The sequence below is a fragment of the Canis aureus genome, chromosome 29 (genome assembly GCF_053574225.1).
Source record: "Canis aureus isolate CA01 chromosome 29, VMU_Caureus_v.1.0, whole genome shotgun sequence".
NCBI classification, from domain to species: domain Eukaryota; kingdom Metazoa; phylum Chordata; class Mammalia; order Carnivora; family Canidae; genus Canis; species Canis aureus.
This window is the reverse complement of record NC_135639.1, coordinates 31,822,861-31,846,345: the sequence shown is the minus strand read 5'-3', so window position 1 is coordinate 31,846,345 and position 23,485 is coordinate 31,822,861. Positions and strand designations below refer to the sequence as shown.

The window sequence follows — 23,485 nt, the reverse complement described above, 5'->3', positions numbered from 1 at the left end:
ATTGGCAGCGGCGCGGCCGCATGTGCCCCCGCGCTGGCTTTGTACGCGGAGCCGCCTGCCGGTCCTTTAACAATGGGCGGCGCGAGCGCCCCGGCGCTGGGCCCGAGCTGAGGCCGGCGCTTCGCGGCCGACTGTCCGCATCATGAGCGGGGCCGGCTTCCCCCGCACGCCGGCGGGGCTGGCGCTGTGAGGGCCGCGGTTCCGGGTAAGGGAGGCCGCCGTGCGGACCGGCAGGCCTGCGCGGGGCGCGGGGCGCGGGACCCGGACCCGCCCGGCCCGGCCCGGCCTTTTGTTCGCCTTTCGGGGGCCGCTCGGGCCGAGGAGGGAGCGGCCTGGCGGGGAGGCGGGGAGGCCCGCAGGCCCGCCCGGCAGGAACGCGAGCCCGGGCCCCTGCACCGGCCCCGGCGCGGGGTGGGCGCTCGCCTCTCGGCTCCCGAGGCCGACGCGAGAACTCGCACCCGGGACGGGGAGCCCTCGGCGGGGCCTCCCCCTGCAGCCTCTGTGCGCGCCCCCGGGCCGCGCCTTGGCAGCTCGGGGCCTCGGCTCGGTGCTCGCTCTCGGTGGGGCCGGGTGAAGGCAGCAGCACCCGGGGGGCCCGAGGTCACAGCCCTCGGGAGCGGGCGCGGACGGTGGCGGGGAGGCGCTGGCCGTGACCGCGTCTGGGGTGTGTCTTGCAGACTGAAGTGGCCGCGTCCGGCCAGGCGCGCCGCCCGGTCCCATGGAGCTGGAGGGACAGTGGTGGCGGGGACAGCTGGCCGCCGACATTCATCAAGCGCTTCGATACAAGGTAACCCCGATGCCAGACTTCTCCCTTCAGGTGTTTGGTGCCAGTGAGTAGAACTCGCGGCTCCCTGGGAAGTGCGGTCACTGGGTTGCAGACCAGAAAAAGCGCCTTGGCTCGTTTGCTGGAGGTTAATTGACTTCTCAGTTTCCTCCCCCGGAGGTATCAGAAGAACCTGCCAGTGCACTGGGGAAGGGGGTGGGGCGCGGCGGTGTTTGGGAGAGGGACGTGGAGCGGGATGGATTTGATACCGTGTTTAAACAGAAATGTGTGCTGGCTTTTTATTGGGCAGGGTGGCCCTCCTTGTTCTGCGGCTGCTGTCGCATTCCGGTCGTACGTCACACCTGTAGGTACATCAGTTCCCCAGCCTGTCCACTAACTTGCTGGGAGACTTTGGACGAGTTACTTAATTTTCTGTTTCCCGATTTCCTCATCTGTAGAACCAGTAATAATAACAGAACGTGCCCTGTGGGGGGATCGTGAGGTTAAATGAGCTGATACAGCGGTTTAGAACGTGCTTGCTTGGTTTATAGAAGCCCTAAGCCATAACTGTTGTTATTTTCCCTGGGTAAACAGCCCTTGTGGGCTGCTCAAAATGCCTTAAGGTAGGTGTTAACTGCCCCTTCCAGCTAATAGAAGGCAGAAAATTGACATATTTAATAGTTAATGGGGGGGGGGGGCGAGGGACGGGGGGAACATACAATTTTCTGTGTATTGTTGCTCTTAAGTAACAATTTTATTTTGTATGTCACATCTCAGCTTAATGGGTCATCTCTGCCTCTTTGATAACCAGAAGAGAGACCAGAACCAAAACCATCCTTAAGTCATTTTCACCGTGGATGGAGAGAGCCACTTGCTATGTATAGAAAATGAGAGAGAAGCAAAACAGCTGATTCTTTAATAAAAGGAATGCTGACTGTTGGAGTTGAGAGATCCTGGGATGAAAATGAACTTGTATCTTGATTTTTTTTTTTTTTTAAACCAGGTTAACTTAGAAAATCTAATTCTGACTTTGTTACAACTGTACCCTTTCTAAGGTTTGAGATTTCTGAATGCTACTTATTAGTTCTGACATTCAGCCTCTTAGATGCACAAAATACACTTCATCCTCCTAAGAGATTTTTCCTACCACAAGAAGTCTCAACTATGGAATGGTTCCCTGGAGTGTTAGGAAGAGAGTTTCAGGTTTTCCACTCTAAAAATAGTCCATATACTTTTGATTTTTCTTTTTTTAAGGTGTGGTGTTTTAGTTTTAAGTGTTCTCTTTTTCTAAGTGTCAGCTCTTTATCCCTCTGCTTTGTGGTGGAATTATTTGATGTTAATGATACTTTTGTTTTTTTAGTGACATAAAACTCCAAAGTTTTTTCAAAAGGATTTCCATGGTTTTTTTATTCTTTTATGTGTGTTTTTATTTATTTATTTATTTATTTTTAAAGATTTTATTCATGAGAGAAAGAGAGAGGCAGAGACAGGTAGAGGGAAAAGCAGGCACCATGCAGGGAGCCCAATATGGGACTCAGTCCCGCGTCTCCAGGATCAGGCCCTGGGCTGAAGGCAGGCGCTAAACCACTGAGTCACCCAGGGATCCCCTTTTATGTGTATTTTTAATCCTGAATGACTACCTGAATTAGTATTGCCAGTTGAAGTTGGAAGTGGATTTTTTTTCCTGCAGATTTCTTGAATACTTCTGTGTATTAGGCCCTCAAGAGAATTGAAGGAATGACACAACCCTACGCCAACATTGCTTACAGACTATCAGAGGATGCGATAGTGGAGGATCTGAGGGAATGCCACTGAAAATTACCTTGTGCCACCTGTGGCATGTTGCCCTGGGTTGTCTTTATTTTATCTTTAAGCAGTGTGTAAGCCACATTTGATACACTGGCCACACTTTTTGAATAATTTATATTAATCAGTAAAACTTGAATGTCATGGAACTGGAAAGGGTCCTGGTTGTAGTAGACTGAAGTCAAGGAAAGTTAAAATAAACTTTTCTTATATAAAATACATGTTAATTCCAAGCTGATTTAGTTGAATAGTCATACGCTTATTTATTCAACATATTTGAGTACCTGTCATATATAAGGTGCTATGCCAGGTATTACAGTTATTACAGTGGTAATAGTGAATGAGACAGACATAATTTGTCTTCGTGGAGTTTAGGCTCCTATAACTCAGAGCATCTTGATTTAGGTCTTCCTTTGGGTAGTTGCCATTCAGACACTATGGTAGGTATTCTGTCTTTAGATCCAAGGTGTTTGGAGGAACAATTGCTTTGATCAGCATTGTATCTACTAGGGAAGGGTAAAAATTACAACAATTGGATATTTTCTTCAACCCCAAATGCCAACTGTACTGTTTTTCTGAAATATAATTACACCCCCCACCAAAAATTACAAAGAACCTATCTTCTCCCACCCGTGTGTCTTCTCTATTTTCTCATTGTTTTGCTGTACTTACGAGGGCCTTAGGATGCTTGGGAAGTATTTTCAGGAGCTTTTATGACAGATGAGAACAATGCTAGCTTGTGAGAAACATTCAGAAAATATCCCACAGAATTGCGTTTACATTTGTGAGTATTCCTTCTATCCCTTTATTTCCATCCTGGCTGGACAGTAACCTGTTCTGGGAAAAGGATAGCATTTGGGGTGGTGAACTGACTAGTACTTGAGGAGATGGAGATGACATGTTCAGGTCTCTGTGCTTTGGTCCTATGGGACTCCGAGAAGCAGAGAGGAACAAGACTGTAAAATTCTGGAGGGTCAGGAATAGATACTAGAAAAACCTTGTAAGCTGAGAGAAGCACAGGTCATCTTCTCATGCTTGCCTAACTGCCCTACCTGGAACAGGAGAACTAAATTTGACTGCCATCTGGTAAGCACTTATACTTTACCATTTAAAATGATGTAAAGAGAATAGAGAATATATTAGACACACTTAAAAATCTCTTGTTGGTCTTTGGTGTTCTTGCCTTTGTTTTGTCTACATCTAATAAAGTTAATATAGTGAAAAATAAAGTCAGCCAAGAAAGTGTTTCCTAGCTATGTTTCCTAGTGAGCCTTTGAGACCTTGTTCAGGCCTCTTTTAAAGAAAACTTTCTCTGGCTTTGTTTTTTCCCAGTGCTCCATCCCCTGAGCTGGGTTAGATCTTCCATCTCCATGTTCCTGTAATACCTTGTGATTACTCTATTACCTCCTAGTCATCTCTGTATTTTGGTTTACCTACTCAAGAGAGGCTTGAGACTGTTTTCCAGCTTTTATCTCTGGGGTTAGCACAGTATCTGCTACATAAGAGATGCTCAATAAATGTCATATGATGACAGCAAAAAAAAAAAGTGAAGTTTGAAATTGTAATTCATTTATTCCATTCTAAAGATCTACAGAAATGGTGAAGGAGAGAAGAAAACCCTGGGGGCTGCATGAGAAATAGGCATGTTCCTTTTTTTTGGGGAAAAATTATATATTAATTATATATATATATAAAATTAATTTAAAAATTATTAATTTTATTTTAAATTATTTATTTAAATTATTAAATTAATTTTATTTTAAATTATTTATTTTATTTTAAATTATTAATATTCATTTTATATGTATATAAAATTATATAAAAATTTTATATATATATAAAATTATATATAAAATTATATATTAATTTTTTTCTCTTCAAAAAACCAAGCAAGCCTAAGCCAATGATTTTTCTTTCCTAAATAATGTTTGTATATGCTTTTCTCACATATGTAAAAAAAATTTTTTTTTCAAGATTTTAGTTATTTATTCATGACAGACACAGAGAGAGAAGCAGAGACATAGACAGAGGGAGAAGCAGGCTCCATGCAGGGAGTGTGATGTAGGACTCGATCCTGGGGCTCCGGGATTATGCCCTGAGCTGAAGGCAGACGCTTAACCGCTGAGCCACCCATGCGTCTCTCAAAATTTTAAATGGCTGATGAGTCTTTCTCCCAAGTAACTCCTACTAATATTTTTTAGGAATTCTAAGCGATAACATGCATGTGGTTAAAAAAATCAGATAGTATAAGGTTTAAAATGAGCTTTCCCCAACTCACTATTTTCTCATCCCCTAAGGTTACCACCATTGTTCTTTTCCTGAAAAGATACCCAGTCAATAGGTGTATATGCAAATATTTTTTGTTGTTGCTATAAGAGGTCGTATATGTTATGATGATACCTCTTGTACCATCGTTCTGTATACTGTTGTTGTATACAGCTGTTCTGTATACCGTCCTTCCCCCCAACATCATTTCAACTCACTCTTTTTTTTTTTTTTTTTTGTATCAACACATTTAGGTCTATTGCCCTTTATTAATTAATTAATTTATTATTATTTTTTTAAGATTATATTTATTCATGATAGACATAGAGAGAGAGGCAGAGACACAGGCAGAGGGAGAAGCAGGCTCCATACCGGGAGCCCGACGTGGGACTCGATCCCAGGACTCGAGGACCGCGCCCCTGGCCAAAGGCAGGCGCTAAACCGCTGAGCCACCCAGGGATCCGCATATTGCCCTTTATTTTAATGTCCACATTGAATCACTGTCCTACGGTTTATCAATTCCCTATTGATGAATGCCAAGCTTTTTATTTTATTTTTAAATTTTTATTTATTTTTTAAAATAAATTAATTTTATTTTTTTTTGCCAAGCTTTTTTTAATTGCACTTTTTATTTTGAGATAATTGTAGATTTACATGCAGTTGTAAGAAATGATACAGAGAGATCCCCTATACCTTTTACCCAGTTTCCCTCAGTAGTAACATCTTGCAAAACTTTAGTACAATATAACAACCAGGATATTAACATTGATATAGTCAAGATACAGAACTTTTTTTTTCAATCACAATAGGAATCTCTTATGTTATGCTTTTGTAGCCACACCCTCTTCCCTCGCACCCTTATTCTCCCCCTTAACCCGACAACCACTAGTTTGTCCTTTGTGTCTGTAATTTTGTCCTTTTAAGAATGTTATGTAAATAGAATTACAGAGTATGTGATCTGGGATCGGCTCTATACACTCAGCAGTAAGTTCCTGGAGATGCATCCAGATTGTTGGATCAAGCTTTTCCCACTATTTTGCTATTAAAAACATTGTTGCAAAGGACTTCCTTATATATAGGGTAAATTGCTTGGTAAAAGGGTATTTGCAATCTGCATTTTAAAAAATTTATGTTACCTGATTGCCCTCCAAAAGGTTCTATCAACCTGATCTATTAAATATATGGTAGTTCCTGTTTTCACTCTCAGTAGCATAAGCAACAGTTAATAAAATATAATCGGGGAAATGAAAAACTATGTAATTCTTTCATTTTGAATGAGAGGAGCCATTTTTTGGTGTTGGCCCTATTTAATTGTCCTATAAACTGTTCATAAATGTTGCCTTTTCTTTATCATCAATGTATAAGATTTCTCTAAATAATAGAGAATTAATTCTGTCCTGTCAGAAACATTTATTAAATTCATCTATTCTCCTGATTTGAAGTGCCATTTGTTATCAAATAGATTTCTTTATCCAAGAAAAAGGAGTGCAAAGACACGTATGCAAGTTTTCCATACTTCTTCAGAATTTAAATGTTAACCTTCATAGAGTGCTGAAATACAAGTATTTTTTCTAGATGTTTTAATTTTTATAGTCCCTGTGTATGGAATCTTCTACTTTCTAACTAGTTACTAATTTACAAACAGGCTGTTGATTTTAATGTTAATTTTGTAAACAACCATCTTACTGAATACTGTTTATTTTTTCTATTGGTTTTCTTAGATATAAACTCTGTCATTCAAGAAATAATTTTATTACTGTAAGTGACTTTTGACTCTTCCTTTCCAGTCATTAAATCTTTTCTTTCCTTTTTCTATTGTTCACAGAATAATATTAAGTAATATTGCTAATAGCAGGCACTAGAATGTTAATCTTTTTATGGTTTTATCTCCAAGTGAGAATGCTGGCTCTTAATTTTTTACTTCCTTCCCTACCTCCTTTCCTATTCTTCATCAAAGAAATGTACATCCGATATTATTTCTCCCAGGGTCACCTTTGTCTAGATGCTATTTTGGCATCTATCAAGATGATTGTGAATATTCATGTGTGACTTTTAAATTATGATTTATATTAGTAGACTTTCTGATTAAAAAAACCATCTTTGCATTCCTGGGATATACTACAATTTTTTAAAAGAAGATTTATTTATTTTTAGAGAGAGCAGGCATGGGGGAGGGAGAAGGAGAAAGAGTTTCAAGCAGACTCCATATGGAGCCCAACTGGGGGCTCGATCTCATGACCCTGAGATCACAATCTGAGCTGAAACCGAGTTGGATGTTTAACCCACTGAGCCACCAGGTGCTTAGGGATGTATTACAATTGATGACAATATATTCTTTGGATATACTGTTAAATTACATTGGCTAATATTTATCTGAAGTTTTATATATTATTAAGTTAGATATATAACTTCCATTTTTTGTCTTTATTGTAAAATGTCAACAACATTAAACCTTAACCATTTTGAAGTATACAGTTCAGTGACATTAGGTACGTTTACACTGTGCTATTTTCACCACTCTCCATTTTCAGAACTTTTTCATTTTAAATTAAAACACATTTTGTTTATCCATTCATATGTTGCTGAATTGTTTCCACCTTTTGGCTTTTGTGTATAATGCTGCTATCAATATATGTACCAATATGTGAGTCCCTGCCTTCAGTTCTTCTTGTTGAATATCTAAAAGTGGAATTGCTGGTAATGTTTAATTTTTTTTTTTGAGGATTGCAATAGCATTATTCAGTTACTGTATAATTTTATATTCTCACCATTACACAAGGCTTCCAGGTTTTCACATTCTTGTCAACATTTGTTAATTTTTGTTTTTGTTTTTGTGGTTTTTGTGGGTTTTTTTGAGAGAGAGAAAGTGAGCGTGCGAGAGACAGGGGTAGAGGGAGAGGGAAAGGAAATCCTATGGAGGCTCCACACCCAGCATGGAGCCCAATGGGGAGCTTGATCTCACAACTCCAAGTTCATGACCTGAGCCAAAATCAAGAGTCAGATGCTTAACTGACTGAGCCACCTAGGTGCCCTTATGTTTTTTTTTTTTTTATAATAATCCCAGTGGGTGTGAAATGTTACCTCATATTGGTTTTGATTTACATTTCTCTGATGATTAGTAATGTTGAGCATCTTTATATGTTTATTGGCCATTTATATATCTTTGGAGAAATGTTTAGCAAATCTTTTGCCCATTTTTAAGCAAGTTGTTGTTGTTGTTGTTGTTGGATTGCATGTATAAAAGAGTTCTTTATATAATCCGGATATTAACCTCCTGCCAGATGTATGATTCGCAAATATTTTCTCCCATTCTGTGGATTGCCTTTTCACTCTATTGAAAAGAGTGAACTTTGATATACAAAAGTTTTTAATTTTGATGGTCTCATTTATCTTTTTTTGCCTGTCCTTTTGGGATATCTGTGTAACTTCCTGTGATTATGATACCTGTTCGGTTTAGTTTTAGTCTTATGCTGATCTCATGAAATGCATTTAGAACTTGTCTTTCTCTGTGCTGTGGAAATACCTCAAAAGTATAGAAAATTTCTAATTAAAAAATAATTTATAATATATATTAAAATATATAATTCTGAGATTGAACAGCAATGAGGGGAAAATTTTTAGGTATATGAAAAGGTAATGGCAAAGGAGAGCATCATAAAACTGCTAAAAGGGAAACGTGCTTAGAAGATACTAGTGGATGAATACTAATCTCTACCTTCCACATCTCTGCAAGTGTAGCGTAATATGTATCATACCAGGAGCATATTCACTTCCCTGTTACCTTCTGACCCAAAGCTTTGAGCTTCCTGAATGGGGTGTATATGTGTTGTGTGTTAGGAATTTGGTAAGGATATTTTTCTGAAAAGAGCTGGTAGGGAAAACAGGATACAAAAATCTTGCTGGAATATATCCATTCTGGAATGCAAGAAACACAATTTGTCACATCAGAGGTAGTTAAAATTGAAGGAGAAAAGCTTGGTTTTAAATTTTAAACCAAATGCTATTAATTAATGCTATGCATTATCCTTCCACTGAACTTTTCATACTTGTGTTTCCTTCAGGAAAACTGTTTGAGGCACTTGTTAACACTAATTTGGGGGAGAAAGTTGTCTTTGCATTGTGTAGATACTACTCCTACAGGCTATGTTAGACTAAATGTTGTTCCTCTTGATATAGGAGCTGAAGTTGCCTTCCTACAAAGGCCAGTCCCCTCAACTAAGTCTCAGAAGGTATTTTGCTGACCTGATTGCCATTGTGAGCAATCGCTTCACCCTCTGCCCTTCTGCCCGACATCTTGCTGTCTATTTGCTGGACTTATTTATGGATCGATATGACATCTCTATCCAGCAGCTGCATTTAGTTGCACTTTCCTGTCTGCTTTTAGCAAGTAAGTATGAATCTCATCTATATGACTGGAAATTTCCATTGTTTATAGTAAAGAAAATTTATGTAGAGTTCAATGAAATATCACCAAATTCCATTTATTCCAGTTTACTAGTATCAGAAAGTTTATGTTGAAAGTGCTTCTTGGAATAATAATTTTAACTCGACATTAAAAAGTGGCTCTGAAGTCTTTTGAAAATATGTTCTTAAGCCCTACATCCTGAAGATTCTGATCCAAATGTCTAGGCCACTCCAGATCTACTGACTCAGAATCTGTATCATGGGGCTCAAGTTCCAAAGGTGGTTCTGATGTACCTTTCTAATTGAGAACCATTGCCTTGAAGTTCTCAACTGGGAAGAAAGGTGCCCCACAGGAAATAGTTGTCTTTGGATGAAGATGATTTTAGTTGTCCTCAACCTCACAACCTGGGAGGATGCTGCTAGCATCTAGTGAGTAGAGGGCTGGGATGTTACTAAATATCTACAATGTACAGGACAGCCCCCAATAAAGAATTACTGGCCCAAAATGTCGGTGGAACCGAAGTTGAGAAACTGTCTAAAAGTTATTATTATCCTTTTGTATTGTTAGAAGAACCTTCTACTGACTACATAATGAGTTGGTTTAATGAACTAAAGATTCACAGGCAACTACTACAAATGGGAAAGACTTTACTTCTGCAGTAGGCACAGCTCCATGGTCAGCTGCAAACTTGACTCTGATAAACCAGATTTGTTACCTGATGCAGAATGTACTGGTGGGCCATTTGGTGCCTCTTTCTTGTAGCTTCTTCCTGTAACTCCTTTCATGTTAGTACCTTGACTGAAGAAAAAGAGGGTGAGTAAAGGAATTGTAATTGGGTTTTTCTTCTTTTAGTAATGTGAGAAAGATTGTATTTGATGTTGAAGTTGAATTCATTACTTTTATATTATTCATGTCATTATACTAGGAATATAAACCCTGCTTTAAGGTAGGATGTAGAAATACCTACTGCCTTCATCTCTAATCCCCACTTGAGGGTTTGGGATCTTATGTGACTGCTAAGGAACATTCCCCCTATAACCTGCCACCAGAGTTCTTTCTAGAACAACTTTGTGCTTTGACCACAAGTAAACCTAAAACCAAATGCAGGCCTGTGTGATAATTTCTAATACTGATTTCTTCTCAGATTTTTTTTCTACCCTTATTATTCCTTTGATCTCATGACCTCAACTACTTATTTTTTCTCCTTGGAGGTCTTTTTGTAAGTTATTTCAAATCCTTTGTGGACTGAGCTGAATATAAATAAACACAGCCCTGGTAATGATTTCCCACTGCCTGTGGGTTAAGGTAGAAACTCCTTAGTGTAATATTTAGAACCTTTCATGTGGACCCAGCCACTTTTCTAGTCTTTTCTTCCCACCCTCTTCCCATGCACCTTGAACCAGTCTTATCAGAATACCATCTAGTTCCTGAAAATCTATAGCTCTCCTTTAATCTTTTGTCCTCTAAGATCCAGAAACATCACCTGTTCCTCTCTACCCAGAAAGCTGGAGAGGTAGTACTTGGACATTTATAATTAACCTTTAACCTTTAATTAGAGTGTCATTCTCATAAACAATCTCATGCACAATTCTGTATGTGTTTCATCACTGGCAGTGAAGCTCTTTGTGGTTTCATAGTTTGCATAGGATTGAAAAAACTCATACTTGACATATTGGATGTGTGAGAATCCATAAATAGAATGGTTTCTTGTTATCCTAATAGGATCAGTTTATAGTAGAGAGACACTGGAAATCACATACACAAATTAGATTATTTTAAAAACTTCGGATCGTTAATGAAGAATGATTTTTGCCTGTTGTGGCCATCACTGTGCTTTTACCACCACCAAGCCCCATCGGCTCTATGTCTAAGAGTCTTAAAAGTGTGATGCAGACCAAATAGGAGATTCCTCCTGGCGAACTGTGAAATTATGAATGATGCAGAATCCGTTTCTGGACCAACTTACATTTGTGACTAAAGTTTATTTACCGGTAACTTATATTCATAAACTACATGTTATTGCTAAAGTTCGCTGGGGACTCTAGTTAAATAATCTAATAATGTTTCTGGCCACCATGCAGTGTTTGGCATTGATGTCAAGTTTCTGCAATTTCTACGATTTGGGGAAAGGATAATTTATTTGCACTCCATTTTAGGTCGACTGGAATGGAGTTAACTCTTACTGTTTTTTAATTATCTATTGTTTATGGTTATGATCAATTTATTTTATTGAAGATGATTTTGCACATTTTCCGGGAACTAGGCTTTTTTAGAATTTGTATTTGCTGTGGTTCAAATATGAATTGTTGATCAGCTATTACTAAAAGAGTCAGATACCTCCTCCCTTTGTCTTACTGACACCCCTTGAGAAAGGATTGTTTTTCCATTGTTCCTTTCCCACTAGAGAATGGAAGAGTGTGAAGTAGGTATCCCCCAGGGTCTCAGCCCCTCCATGTAAGGCAGGGGGCAAGAGTTCAATCTGTCGGCTCTCTGCTTGGGTCAGGAATCGCAGAGGTTGGCCCTTAGTAGTTGGCTGCAATCTCTCTTGCCTCTATTCTGTAACTTTACTACAACAAAAGTACTTAAGATGCTTATAAACTGATAGCCTGTTTTCAGTGTCTGATGCCTGTTTTTAGTTTTTTACATTCTTACACTCATTTTACCTTTGGCAGCTCTCCAGTTAGGTTTCATAAACTTTAAGTAATGCTTCCCTCCTCCCAGAATGATTGAGCTCTGTATGTCCCCCCTTCTCCAGCTGCTCTCTGCTTTGGGATGGACAGCCTGTTGTGTAAAACTGAAGAACAGCTTACAGCTGACAGGACTGGGTGATAGTTGGATTCCACTTGTTAAGTAGGATGGGAGGAGGCTGTCAGTAGTTTGGCCAAAGATGGAGCACAGCTTGTGAGTTCCAGGTAATATGCATACCCAGCTGCCTATGGGTCTGCACTATTTGGAGGTAAGAAGAAACAGCCTATGGACTGTCGCTGATTGGAGAGGGGTGCACAGTGTTTTAGAGTAGGGATTACAGTGATGAATTTCATAGGTTTGAATCTTTTGTCAACAATATGAGTTTCAGCAACCCTTAAGTCTGAAGTTACTTGTTTATAAAATGAAACTAAAGACATTTAACTAACAAACTTGTGAGGATCAAGATGTTTAAAAGCACATATGGATCCCTGGGTGGCGCAGCGGTTTGGTGCCTGCCTTTGGCGCAGGGCGCGATCCTGGAGACCTGGGATCGAGTCTCACATCGGGCTACAGGTGCATGGAGCCTGCTTCTCCCTCTGCCTGTGTCTCTGCCTCTCTCTCTTTCTGTGTGACTATCATAAATAAATAAAAATAAAAAAAATAAAATAAATAAAAGCACATAGGAAATTGAAACATAAAAGTCAAATCATAATGATTAATTCTTCCATAAACTGTTCTATAATCTTTAGTCTGGCTCTCTAGCCCTAAAGATTCTGGCTCTTTCTAAAAAAGTCTCTGATTCATCCTGAGAAATTCTCAAATTCCAACTCTTTGTCATGCATATGCTGGCTTCCCTTGGCTTCTATGATCAGCCCTGAACTTGTGGAGAACATGGAAGCAGTCTTGGAGATGAATGAGGCTTTTGATAATTTGCTCAGGGTCTTATGTAACTAAGAAATGATCTCAGAATCAAGATGAAGCCAAAAGTAAGATTATAGGCTGTTAATAGTAAAAATCTGTGACAAGTGCTTGTTTCTCCTTGCTTAGCAGTAATAGATTGACAGAGCTTTTTACTTGATTAACTGAAAGGTGAAAATTTTATCTCCTAGTTGATTTGATGTATGCCTCAATTTTTAATGAGAATAAAACCTTTATTCCCCCTGTGAATTGTCTTTTCCTGTTCCTTACCTGTTTTTCTATTAGATTGGTAGTCTTACAAATTTGTGAAAATCCTTAGTATATATTAAGGATGACTTTTTTCCTACTCAGTAATAACAGAATTGAATGTGAATTGGCAGAGTTTACAGTGACATCTGATCCTTGCCCTTCTGCCACATACCTGCCATTCACTGCTGGCTTTGAAAATGTGCTGGTTTCCATGGCTGATCTGAGCATTTCCTCTAAAGGAAAGAAAGTCTGGTGTTTTGTTTCTGTGGCGTCTAATTCTTTATTTTCTGGGAAGCAGATGTGAATTTCCTGTGCCCTTATTTCCTGTTTGAGGCCTTTATCGATATAATCACATGGCTTCTGGTATTTCCTTTCAATTGAAGAAACTGATCTTTGTGATGTGTATGTGGTATTGCAGATAAGTAGATTTAAAATATCCATGCACATAGCTTTCAGCACAACAAAAACTATGGATATGAATGCAGATACTTACTGACACTGTCATTCCCTTTTAAAATCCTTTATTGTGTGTGATTCTGAATATTTTTATCACTGTATATAATGAAAAAGTACCAAAAAACTTAAGCCTGAATAAAATCCCACGTATGGTTATTTATGCAGTACAAGATTATTTTTAACTCTGCAAGTCAGGTTGCAAAGGCTTTCATGCTTGTAATAGCCAAGTACTTTTATAAATACAGAAACCCTACAGGTATTTAGTAATAATCGAAGTCTTGTCTATTTGGATAGTTGTCGTTTCCATATAAGCCAGTGCGATACTTTGATCTAGAAGTACAAATTTGGGAATTCAAACATAAGTCTTCCTTTTTGGCTTCCATTTTTGGCTTGGTTCAGCTTATTTGATCTTCAATGAATTGGCCAACCTCACTAAATTGGTTTTTTGAGCTTTGAAATTGGTGTATATGGTTTTGTTTTCAAGGTTGAAAATTTCAAGGAGATAATATGGAACATTCTTAATCCTTGAATTAAACAGTGAATTATAGTGTATTAATTTTTCAAAGGAACTCAAGCATGATATAAATAAACACATTAATTTTTACGATATTCCTTTGAAGTATACTGCTAGTGTTACTGCTGCTGCACAAATGGCAGGGTACTTTAAGAGCCTTAATGATTCATCCAGAGGGAGACTGGACTAAATTCCGAGGGCCTTCTCCATTCTAACACTGAGAATACTCCTTCCTTTCCTGTATCTTTATGCAGTGCTGATGCTGGATGACTGTGTCATAAAGACCACTTTTGTGCTTTCTGCTGTACTAAGTATATTATATTGGAAAAACTTGTAAATTCATCTGTATGTGATTTGAATTGGGAAGGGTTCTTTATCTAGGTTCTTTTAAAGTCTGAATTGTATGTGTTTTTTTAGATCAACTCCTAACTGCAGGAATATTTCGTTAACAGTAGTTTAGAGCTCAAAAAGCTCCAGAAGCTCAGAATTTCTGAGGTGGGAGAATAATTCTCTTTGGGGTCCGAGTCTTTTTCAGGTCATGGGTTTTGACTCTCCTGGCATAGAAGACAAAACCCCTCTACCTAAGTTCCCCCACCCTCCAAGCAAAGACCCAAGGTAGTCAGCAGTGCTTTTTCCCCAGCCCTGAGGCAGGCTGGCTTGAACAATGCCACTGGCTCCAGTATACTGAACATCTGGGCAGATGGCCACTACCATTTGTTGTAGCACCTCCAATGTGTGATATAAATCCATCCTTTCTGGAAGAGAAATTTCACAGGGAAGCTTGTCTCATTTCTGCTGCTTGGCAGTCTTTCTGGCTCTTCTCCAAAATATATATTTTTAAATGGATAAAATAAAATTACAAGATTTCCAGGGAAACCAAATATGTTGAAAAGAATTACCAAATAGTAAAATAAAAAATTATCTATAGTAATATGTAACATAGTCTTAACAACTCTGATTTTGAGCAAGTATAAAAGCTATTGTGAGAAATCTGTATGACAGATTATATTACATATAATACAGTTAGAAATAATTGCAATATAATATGACTATTTTAAACTTAAATGTAAAATAGAACATAATACTAGAAAGTAGAAGGTTTAAGTTAATTTCCCTTCTTCTATGGACCACCATGGAACAAACCCAAAGAAACTTGAAATCAATTTTTTGGTTCTGTTGCTGCCTCTGGAAAACCATACTGGCACTTGGCAGTTTGAATTTTCTCCAGCGATAAATTCTAGAGATACTAAAATGAATGATTTAAATGTGAGATGGTACATGATCTATAGAAATGTTATTCTGGGGCTGGAGAGGGAATTCTATTCCTCAGCTGTACATTTGGATGAGTATTTCCTGAAAAGAAGTGAATGCCTTGGAATAATGAAGTTTAGCCATCTGATTGTCTACTTCTCTTCTGCTTTCGGTAATGGGATATAAAAGTAGATATAAAGTATCCTCCCCTCCCTTTTCTGATAACAGACTTAGCTAGGTTTTTGTTGTAAATTCTGAAGAGGAGGTCTTTCTGTGGAATGAGAATGCCTATTAGATACTCACCCAGTTTTTTTCTCCCACTGTCTCTCTAGAATTGAGATTGTGCTGAAACTATGCCAAGATGAAACACTTGAAGCTTAGCTACTTTTGATTTCAGATAACTCCATGACATTAAATTCTTTGTACTTTCTTCTATTCTAAAATAATTTTCTTCCACCAACCACTGCCTGCCCTCCTCAAAAGAAATTTCCTGGAAAGATTTGGCTGGTGAAATTTGAGTTACTTTTTCATTGGCACATAGGACTATTTTCATTACACAGTGTGACACAGATCAACATGTTTACACGAGAGAAAACATGCAAAATGTGAGAGCCAGAGCTCTGGCACAATTATATCTGTCCAAGGTAGAAGAAGGAATGTCTTTGGATCTAAACCTTTGCTGTGAGACCACAAATCCCATTAAAGTGACTAGACCTATAATGATCACTTCTGGTAACATTTTCTCTCTCTCTCTCTCTCTCTTCCCCCACCCTTTCCTTATAAGGTAAATTTGAAGAAAAAGAAGATAGCGTGCCTAAGCTGGAACAGCTCAACAGCCTGGGTTGTATGACTAATATGAATCTAGTATTAACAAAGCAAAATTTGCTACATATGGAACTGTTATTATTAGAAACCTTTCAGTGGAACCTCTGCCTTCCAACAGCTGCTCATTTCATTGAGTATTATCTCTCTGAAGCAGTACACGAAACAGATCTTCATGATGGCTGGCCGATGATTTGCTTGGAAAAAACGAAACTCTACATGGCCAAGTATGCAGATTATTTCCTGGAAGTATCTTTGCAAGGTGAGTCATTGTGAATGCCAGCAGGTGACTTGTGAGTTTGTGACTTGTGTATTCTGTTGCTTAGGTTCATTTTTGATGTCTCCACAGATTATGCCTTTCTAAATTATGCACCTTCTTTAGTAGCTGCTGCATGTGTGGCTTCTTCAAGGATTATACTTCGTCTTTCTCCAACGTGGCCCACAAGACTGCATCGTCTTACTGCTTACTCCTGGGACTTTTTAGTGCAGTGCATTGAACGGCTATTGATGTAAGCCTCCTTGATCTTGTGTTTGTGATTTCTCAGCATTTTTCTTCGTGGCTAAGGGGCCCTAAAAAAAACTTCTCACAAGCATAGCAGAGCTTGAAGACACTGGCTCTGACAGCTGTCGGCTGCCGTGAGCAAGCTACTTCAGGTGCAGTGCTAGGTGGAAGGCTTTGGCTATTTTCCAGTGAGAGGCTGTCACTGCTGTCATGGTTCTGGGTGCATGGAAAGGAAGGGAGCCGCTCTTACGTGAGTGAGCCCACAACCCAGATCTTGCCCTGGTCTACCTTTCCACATCTTTGAATTGTGGGGCCACCAGGATGTTGCCAAAGTGGCAGCCGTGTTTAAGTGCTTATGGTGGACCTATTTCCCAAGCAGGAAATAGGCCCCAAAGCTACCAGCAGTGAGTTCCCAAGGTTTGTGCCAAAGGAACGGGGTTCTTAGAAGGATGAGAGTGAAATCTCACCGTTGTTAAAATTATGGTTATAGTGGCTGCTACGTAGGCAGTGGGGAAGTCCGCAGAGTCAGCCGTTGAAGAGTTGAAGTGCTGTTACTAACAGTTTTCTCTCTCTCCATACAGCGCACATGATAACGATGTGAAAGAGGCCAACAAGCAGAGAGGACAGGCAGGGTCCCAGCCGGCGCAGCTGAGTGTGCTGCAGTCAGCCTCCCAACCCTCACGGCCGGTTCACTTTCAGCAGCCCCACTATCTCCATCAGACGCACCACACCTCCCTGCAGTACCGCCATCCTGTAGCAGAACAGCCGAGCTGCCAGCAGATTGGATCTACCACACACACCTCGTCTTACACACTACAGACGTGTCCTGCTGGCTTCCAAACTAGTGTTCAGGGCCTTGGGCATGTGCAGACTGGTGTTGGGATGTCACTGGCAATACCAGTAGAAGTGAAGCCCTGTCTGAATGTTTCTTACAACCGGAGTTATCAGATAAACGAACATTACCCTTGCATTACTCCATGCTTTGAAAGGTGATTTTATGTGAAGGTAATTCCTGACGCAGACTGTTCTGTGACTTGAAGCTCTGGGGCAAGCTTTTTGTAATCTTCTCTTCAAAAAGGAAAGGGATTCAGATTGCATCAGAACTCTTCAGATACCAGCATCAGGAAGACAGAATTTCCCTTTCAGTGCACCACGAATACCTGGGAGGACTGAACAAACACTGCAAACACTTTAACAGTATGTATATCAAATCCTGTTAAAACACATCCCTGTGTGACAAAAATTTTAAGCCCTGGCTGATGGTCCAAATATTTCAAAAATACTCAATACAACAGAAAATTTGGACAGACTCTAAATCGCCATTTTGAGATTTGACCTGTGGTGGGCTCTGGGCCTAATGTTGGCTTATACATCAGAGACTAATATTTATCTGTGGACTTGCCAAACGGTCTTTTTATGAAGGAAAGTTACAGTATTAATTTTTGAAGAGGTCTTTTTTTTTTTTCTTTTTAATTCTGCAGTTTTGAGTTACATTTTTGATCTACAAATGAATTGTTGACTAAGTTTAAACTCATGAATTGCTATGCTATACCGATCTGTGCAGTAAAAAAAAAAATTTTTTTTAGATGAGTTATAACTTCCTATCACAGTATGTAGGTATCTGGATTTATGTACTAAAATTAAGGGTGGAGTAGATCTCTTAAAATCATGGTCATAAATTTTCATTGTTTTTTTCACCCTAAGCGATCAACCTCAAATCTTTAGGATTAAAACACATTTAACTCAGGGAATTTGTACTACTTGGAAACACTTAACTGTAATGCAACATGCTTTGGGAATGTTATAGTATGAACTACCTGTATAACATAGGTTAAAATACTCCTGCTAGGATGTGTTTTCAACTGAGAACATAATTGTAGCTTAGAATGAATGAAGTGGTTCCTATCACTCATAATCCATACATAGGTTTTGCATTTCTCAGTGCAATCAATGATTTATACTCAGATTTGATATTACACTCGAAGTTTTTTCAAGGAAGGCATAACTGTAAAATGTCAGTACTAGAATAAAGTCCTGTAGGTTTATTTTGAAGTGGAATGTGGCCAGGGTAGTTCTCAGGTTGTGCTAGAGCAGCACTTTGTTCTGTGGAGGACAAGTTCTATAAGCAGCCTTGCAATCCAGCCAGTCTGTGTATTAGGCAAAGGCCACTTGCATATATTGGCCCCAGAACTGCCCTGGGACATTTCACTGTGTGGGTAATGAGTGAAAACAGCAATAAGAAGTCATTACAGCAAGGGCAATTTGGGGGGGGGCGGGCGGAGAGTTCAGAGGGAATAAAAAGTAAAAAGAAAGCAAGCATTGTAATAACTGAAACTATACATTGTGCTCTTATCTGTGGGAGAAGAGAGATTTGGTGGAGGGAAGCTTTCTGATTTAAAAATTAGTAAGGTGTGTCTTTTTGTTTGTGTTTTTTTTTTTTTTTTTTTTAAAGATAGCACTTGAATAGAAGGGAAACTGCATGGCAGGTATGTGACTGCCACAATATGCATTTGAAGACAAACTTATTATAAAGATGTTGTGGGTATGCAGCAGGAGTCTCCGTAATCAAGCCAATGGCTTCTGTTAGGAAGGGAAGGGACTCAACGCAGTAATGGACTGATCCAGATGGCTCCAGTGGATAAATGTGGGTGGGTGGCTTCTGCCAGCATGAATTCCTAGAGAATGTCCTCTCCTTAAAAGAATGGTAATCTTTATAATTAGAGTACATAGGGCATGATGTGGATTTATGAGTCTGGTAGATTAAAAAAAAAAAAAACACTCAGGTAAGAACACTCACTCATGGCAGTTTTCAAGCTTGAAAATTGTTTTCTGAAAGTATCATCGCTTTTCCTCTTTACAGAAGGCTGCTAATTGGATTTTGGTAGTTCTTACCTCAAGAGAGTTTGAATTATTTGGGGGAAAGTGGGTTCAAAAGAGAATATATCTTTCACATTCACATTCAGAACCCAGCACCTGGAGTCCAATTTTCAGTATTTTAACTACCTCAATAATGTTATGAATGTAAGATATTGGGATAGAGATCCCAACTTGAAACAACAACCGGTGCCTATGGTAATTTAATGTCTTGTCAAATGCTTTTATTGATTGGTTTAAATGTCATTCTTGTTATAGAAGAATATGCCTTTTAAAAAGCTTATAACACTTTCCCAGTTTGTATTTAAAAAAGCTAAAGAACACTGGATTAATTTTGGGGGGGGGGTAGAATAAAATAATTAATTGGTTACTATTGCTGCATACCCAGGGTGGGGTGGGATGGGATGGTTGGAGAATCAGAACTATTTTTAAAACATTAGGTTTCAATATAAATACAACTCACGACTGCTTAGACTTGGGGGATGAGGGTGGGGGGAGTTGTGTGGGTTTTGTTTTGTTTAATTTATTGGTTAGTCTTTAAAGTAGGTCAATTTTCTTTTTTTTTTTTTGAGATTACTGGACCATCATTAAATGTGTACTGTGAAGAGATTAATGATATGTATAAAGGGCTTTACCAAAGTCCACTAAATAAACACTACTCAAGTACAGACTGCAAACCAAAATGTATCTGTGTTGTGACATTAATTGCAAATAGTGAGTATGGTGCTAAATTCTACACCAATGGAATTAGATGAGTGCTATGCACTTAATTTTAAAATAAAATAGTTTTCAGTAAAATGGTTTTAGTGTTTTGCTTTAAAGATATATATTTGTAGCTTCAGTGAACCATGTCTTCATATTAGCCTTGGAATTCTAAGTATATTTACTAAAAGCCATCCAGATGTAGAGTATAACTAAAGTGGTAGCAAACACTTGTCCGTTGATTATCCTGTACAGAGCATCAAAGCCCACAAAAGTATATTGGACACAGCTTTTGGCCTTTTAAACATAAAATTAGTATATTAGCAGTAACAGCACATAGTTCAGAAGTTGTGAAGTCTGATCTCAGAAAAGTGGGGACACTTTTGTCAGGGTCAACAGTGGATGATCATGGTCTGGTCACTAAGTATGGGTATCATTTGCCACCTACACTTAAAACTCAGCAGATAGAAGTTGCTTTGAAGAGTAAGAGTTGTACTTTGAAGAGTAAAGTTTTCACAGGTTTGTATGTGTGCATCAACAATTCTCACTCCCAAAAAGCATTTTTAAAAAGAGTTCTCTGTACTGTCGCTTGCTGTGGCACAGTGCCACCATTTAGCAACAGACCTTGAGGGTCCATTAATAGACAATGTTCTTGAAGGCTGAATTTAAGAAAACAACAAGCATTCCAAACCAGGGCAGGCAGCTTTACATGGCAGTTCTGAACCCCATGTAACAAGTTTATATGCATCAACTGTCCTCAAGCAGCTCATATTTAGCTTGATAGGACTATCACATTGTATCCAGCTTGGAACTCAAGTTTAAAATTCCTTAGAGGGCAGCCCAGGTGGCTCAGCGGTTTAGTGCTGCCTTCAGCCCAGAGCCTGATCCTGGAGACCTGGGATCGAGTCCCATGTCGGGCTCCCTGCATGGAGCCTGCTTCTCCCTCTGCCTGTGTCTCTGCCTCTCTCTCTCTCTCTCTCTCTCTCTGTGTCTCTCATAAATAAATAATAAAATCTTTAAAAAAAATAAAATCCCTTAGATTTGAAAAAAATATATATAGTAGGTCAAAAACATGAAGACCAAGCTCCAGCTTTCCTATGGGAAAGTAAGGGTAGACTGCTACCCTATCCATACCCCACTGCCATTCTTTATTTATTAAAAGACTTTTTAAAGACAAAACTGACAGGAAAGTACAGATTTCCCATGTACCCACTACCCATACGTGCACATTCTCCCCCATTATCAACACCCTGCCCCAGAGTGGTACATTTGTTACAACTGATGAATCTACACTGACCCATAATCACTCAAAGTCCATAGTTTACGTTATGGTTTACTATTGGAGGTGGACATTCTGTGGGTTTAGACAAAAGTATAATGGCATGTATCTGTGATCACGGTATCATGTCATGTATTTTTACTGCTAAAAATCCTCTGTAATCCTCATTCATCCCTCCCCATGCTGTCCCTTTCCCTCACCCCCAACCTCTGGACACCACTAAACTTTTTATTGTCTCCATAGTTTCTCCTTTTTCAGAATGTCATATAGTTGGGACCAGACAGTACACATAGCCGTTTCAGATCAGCTTCTTTCCAATTAGGGGAATGTATAAATTTCCATCATGTCTTTTCATAGCTTGTAAGCTCTTTTTAGTCCTGAATAATATTTCATTGTCTGGGTAGATCACAGTTTGTTTAGCCATTCACCTGCTGAAGTACATCTTCGCGGCTTCCAAGTTTCAATAGTTATGAATAAAACTGCTATTAACATGTATGCAACTTTTACTATGGACCTAAATTTCAGCTCTTGGGGGTAAGTACCAAAAAAGTGAGATTGCTGGGTTGTATGGTTAGGAGTATGTTTAATTTTGTAAGAAACTGCAAACTGTCTTTCATCATTTGCATTCCCATCAGCAGTGAATGAGAGTTCCTGTTACTCCAAATCCTCATCAGCATTTGGTGGTGTCAAGTGTTTAGGATTTTGGCCATTCTACAGGTGTGTGTGTGTGTGTGTGTGTGTGTAGTATCTTACTATTTTGATTTGCATTTCTCTGATGATAAATGATGTGGAGCAACTTTTCATATGTTTGTCATCTGTATATCTGAGGAGGTATCTGTTAAGGTCTTTAGCCCAATTTTTAATCTGGTTCTTTTTTTTTTTTTTTTTTTTTTTAAGTTTTATTCGCTCATTTTAGAGTGTGCATGCAAGTGAAGGGGAGGGGCAGTGAGAGGGAGAATCTCCAGGAGACTCCGTGCTGAGCACAGAGCCCAATGCGGGGCTCAATCTCTTGACCCTGAGCTCTTGACCTGAGCCAAAATCAAGTCTCAGATGCCCAACTGACTGACCACCCAGGCGTCCCTCAGGTTATTTTCTTATTGTTTAAGAGTTCTTTGTATATTTTGGGTATTCCACTTTTTTTTTTTTTTTTTAAGTAATCTGACCAATGTGAGGCTCAAACTCATGACCCTGAGATTAAGAGTTGCATGCTCTATGAACTGAGCCAGCCAGGAACCCCTCTTTTTATATTTTGGGTAACAATCCGTTCTTAGATGTGTCTTTGCCAGTCTGTGGCTTGTCTCCTCATTCTCCTGACATTGTCTTTCATAGAGCATAAGTTTTTTTTATCTTAATGAAATCCAGCTGATCATTTGTCATTACCTATAAAAGGGAATTACAAATACTGAAAGTGTGGCTGAACAAATACAGAATTGAGGTTATTATACAATCAGGAACAACAATATAAACCTTCTTAATTATCAAAAGAAATACAGAAAACAGGGCACCTGGGTGGCTCAGTGGTTGAGCACCTGCTTTCGGCCCAGGGTGTGATCCTGGAGTCCAGGATCAAGTCCCACATCGGGCTCCCTGCAGGGAGCCTTCTTCTCCCTCTGCCTGTGTCTCTGCCTCTCTCTCTCTCTCTCTGTCTCTCATGAATAAATACATAAAATCTAAAAAAAAAAAAACAAAAACAAAAACACACACACAGAAAAAAACCCCAGAAAACAAAGCAAGCAGTCTATATAGTAAAATATTTTTAGAAGGCATAAATACAGAAAGTGTAACAATAGGACAGAACTAAGACCAAACATACAAATTAATATTATATAAAAGAGCTAAACTCAATTCTTAAGAGAAAAAGAATTTCAGGCTGAATCACATGGCAAAACTCAAATCTATGCTATATAACAGACCTACAACAAAAATAAAATGATTCTGAAGGGTTGTAGACAGAATGAGTAAAGAGACTCTAAAAAAAGCCCCTCAATAAC

The 23,485-nt window shown here is 39.1% G+C and overlaps 1 protein-coding gene across 3 annotated transcripts; it reads left to right on the top strand.

Moving 5' to 3' along the window:
• The first annotated feature begins 44 nt into the window (after positions 1–44).
• On the top strand, positions 45–20,311 carry CCNJ (cyclin J). Of its 3 annotated transcripts, none has more exons than XM_077878191.1 (6): positions 45–205; positions 678–787; positions 9,011–9,221; positions 16,100–16,399; positions 16,523–16,646; positions 17,221–20,311. In XM_077878191.1, the coding sequence occupies exons 2-6, from the start codon at positions 719–721 to the stop codon at positions 17,630–17,632; spliced, it is 1,116 nt and encodes a 371-aa protein (XP_077734317.1). In that variant the 5' UTR covers positions 45–205; positions 678–718; the 3' UTR covers positions 17,633–20,311. The 3 variants fall into 3 exon arrangements, with proteins under 3 accessions (XP_077734317.1, XP_077734316.1, XP_077734318.1); XM_077878190.1 differs by having other exon boundaries at positions 46–205; positions 16,487–16,646; XM_077878192.1 differs by lacking the exons at positions 45–205; positions 678–787 and adding exons at positions 1,106–1,386; positions 9,807–10,052 and having other exon boundaries at positions 16,487–16,646.
• The last annotated feature ends 3,174 nt before the right edge of the window (positions 20,312–23,485 follow it).

Coding starts and splice junctions, on each gene's coding strand:
- CCNJ (XM_077878190.1), top strand. CDS start 719: ATGGAGCTGGAGGGACAGTGGTGGCGGGGACAGCTGGCCGCCGACATT. Junction 9,222..16,099: donor TTCCTGTCTGCTTTTAGCAA/GTAAGTATGAAT, acceptor TTTCCTTATAAG/GTAAATTTGAAGAAAAAGAA. Junction 16,400..16,486: donor CCTGGAAGTATCTTTGCAAG/GTGAGTCATTGT, acceptor ATGTCTCCACAG/ATTATGCCTTTCTAAATTAT.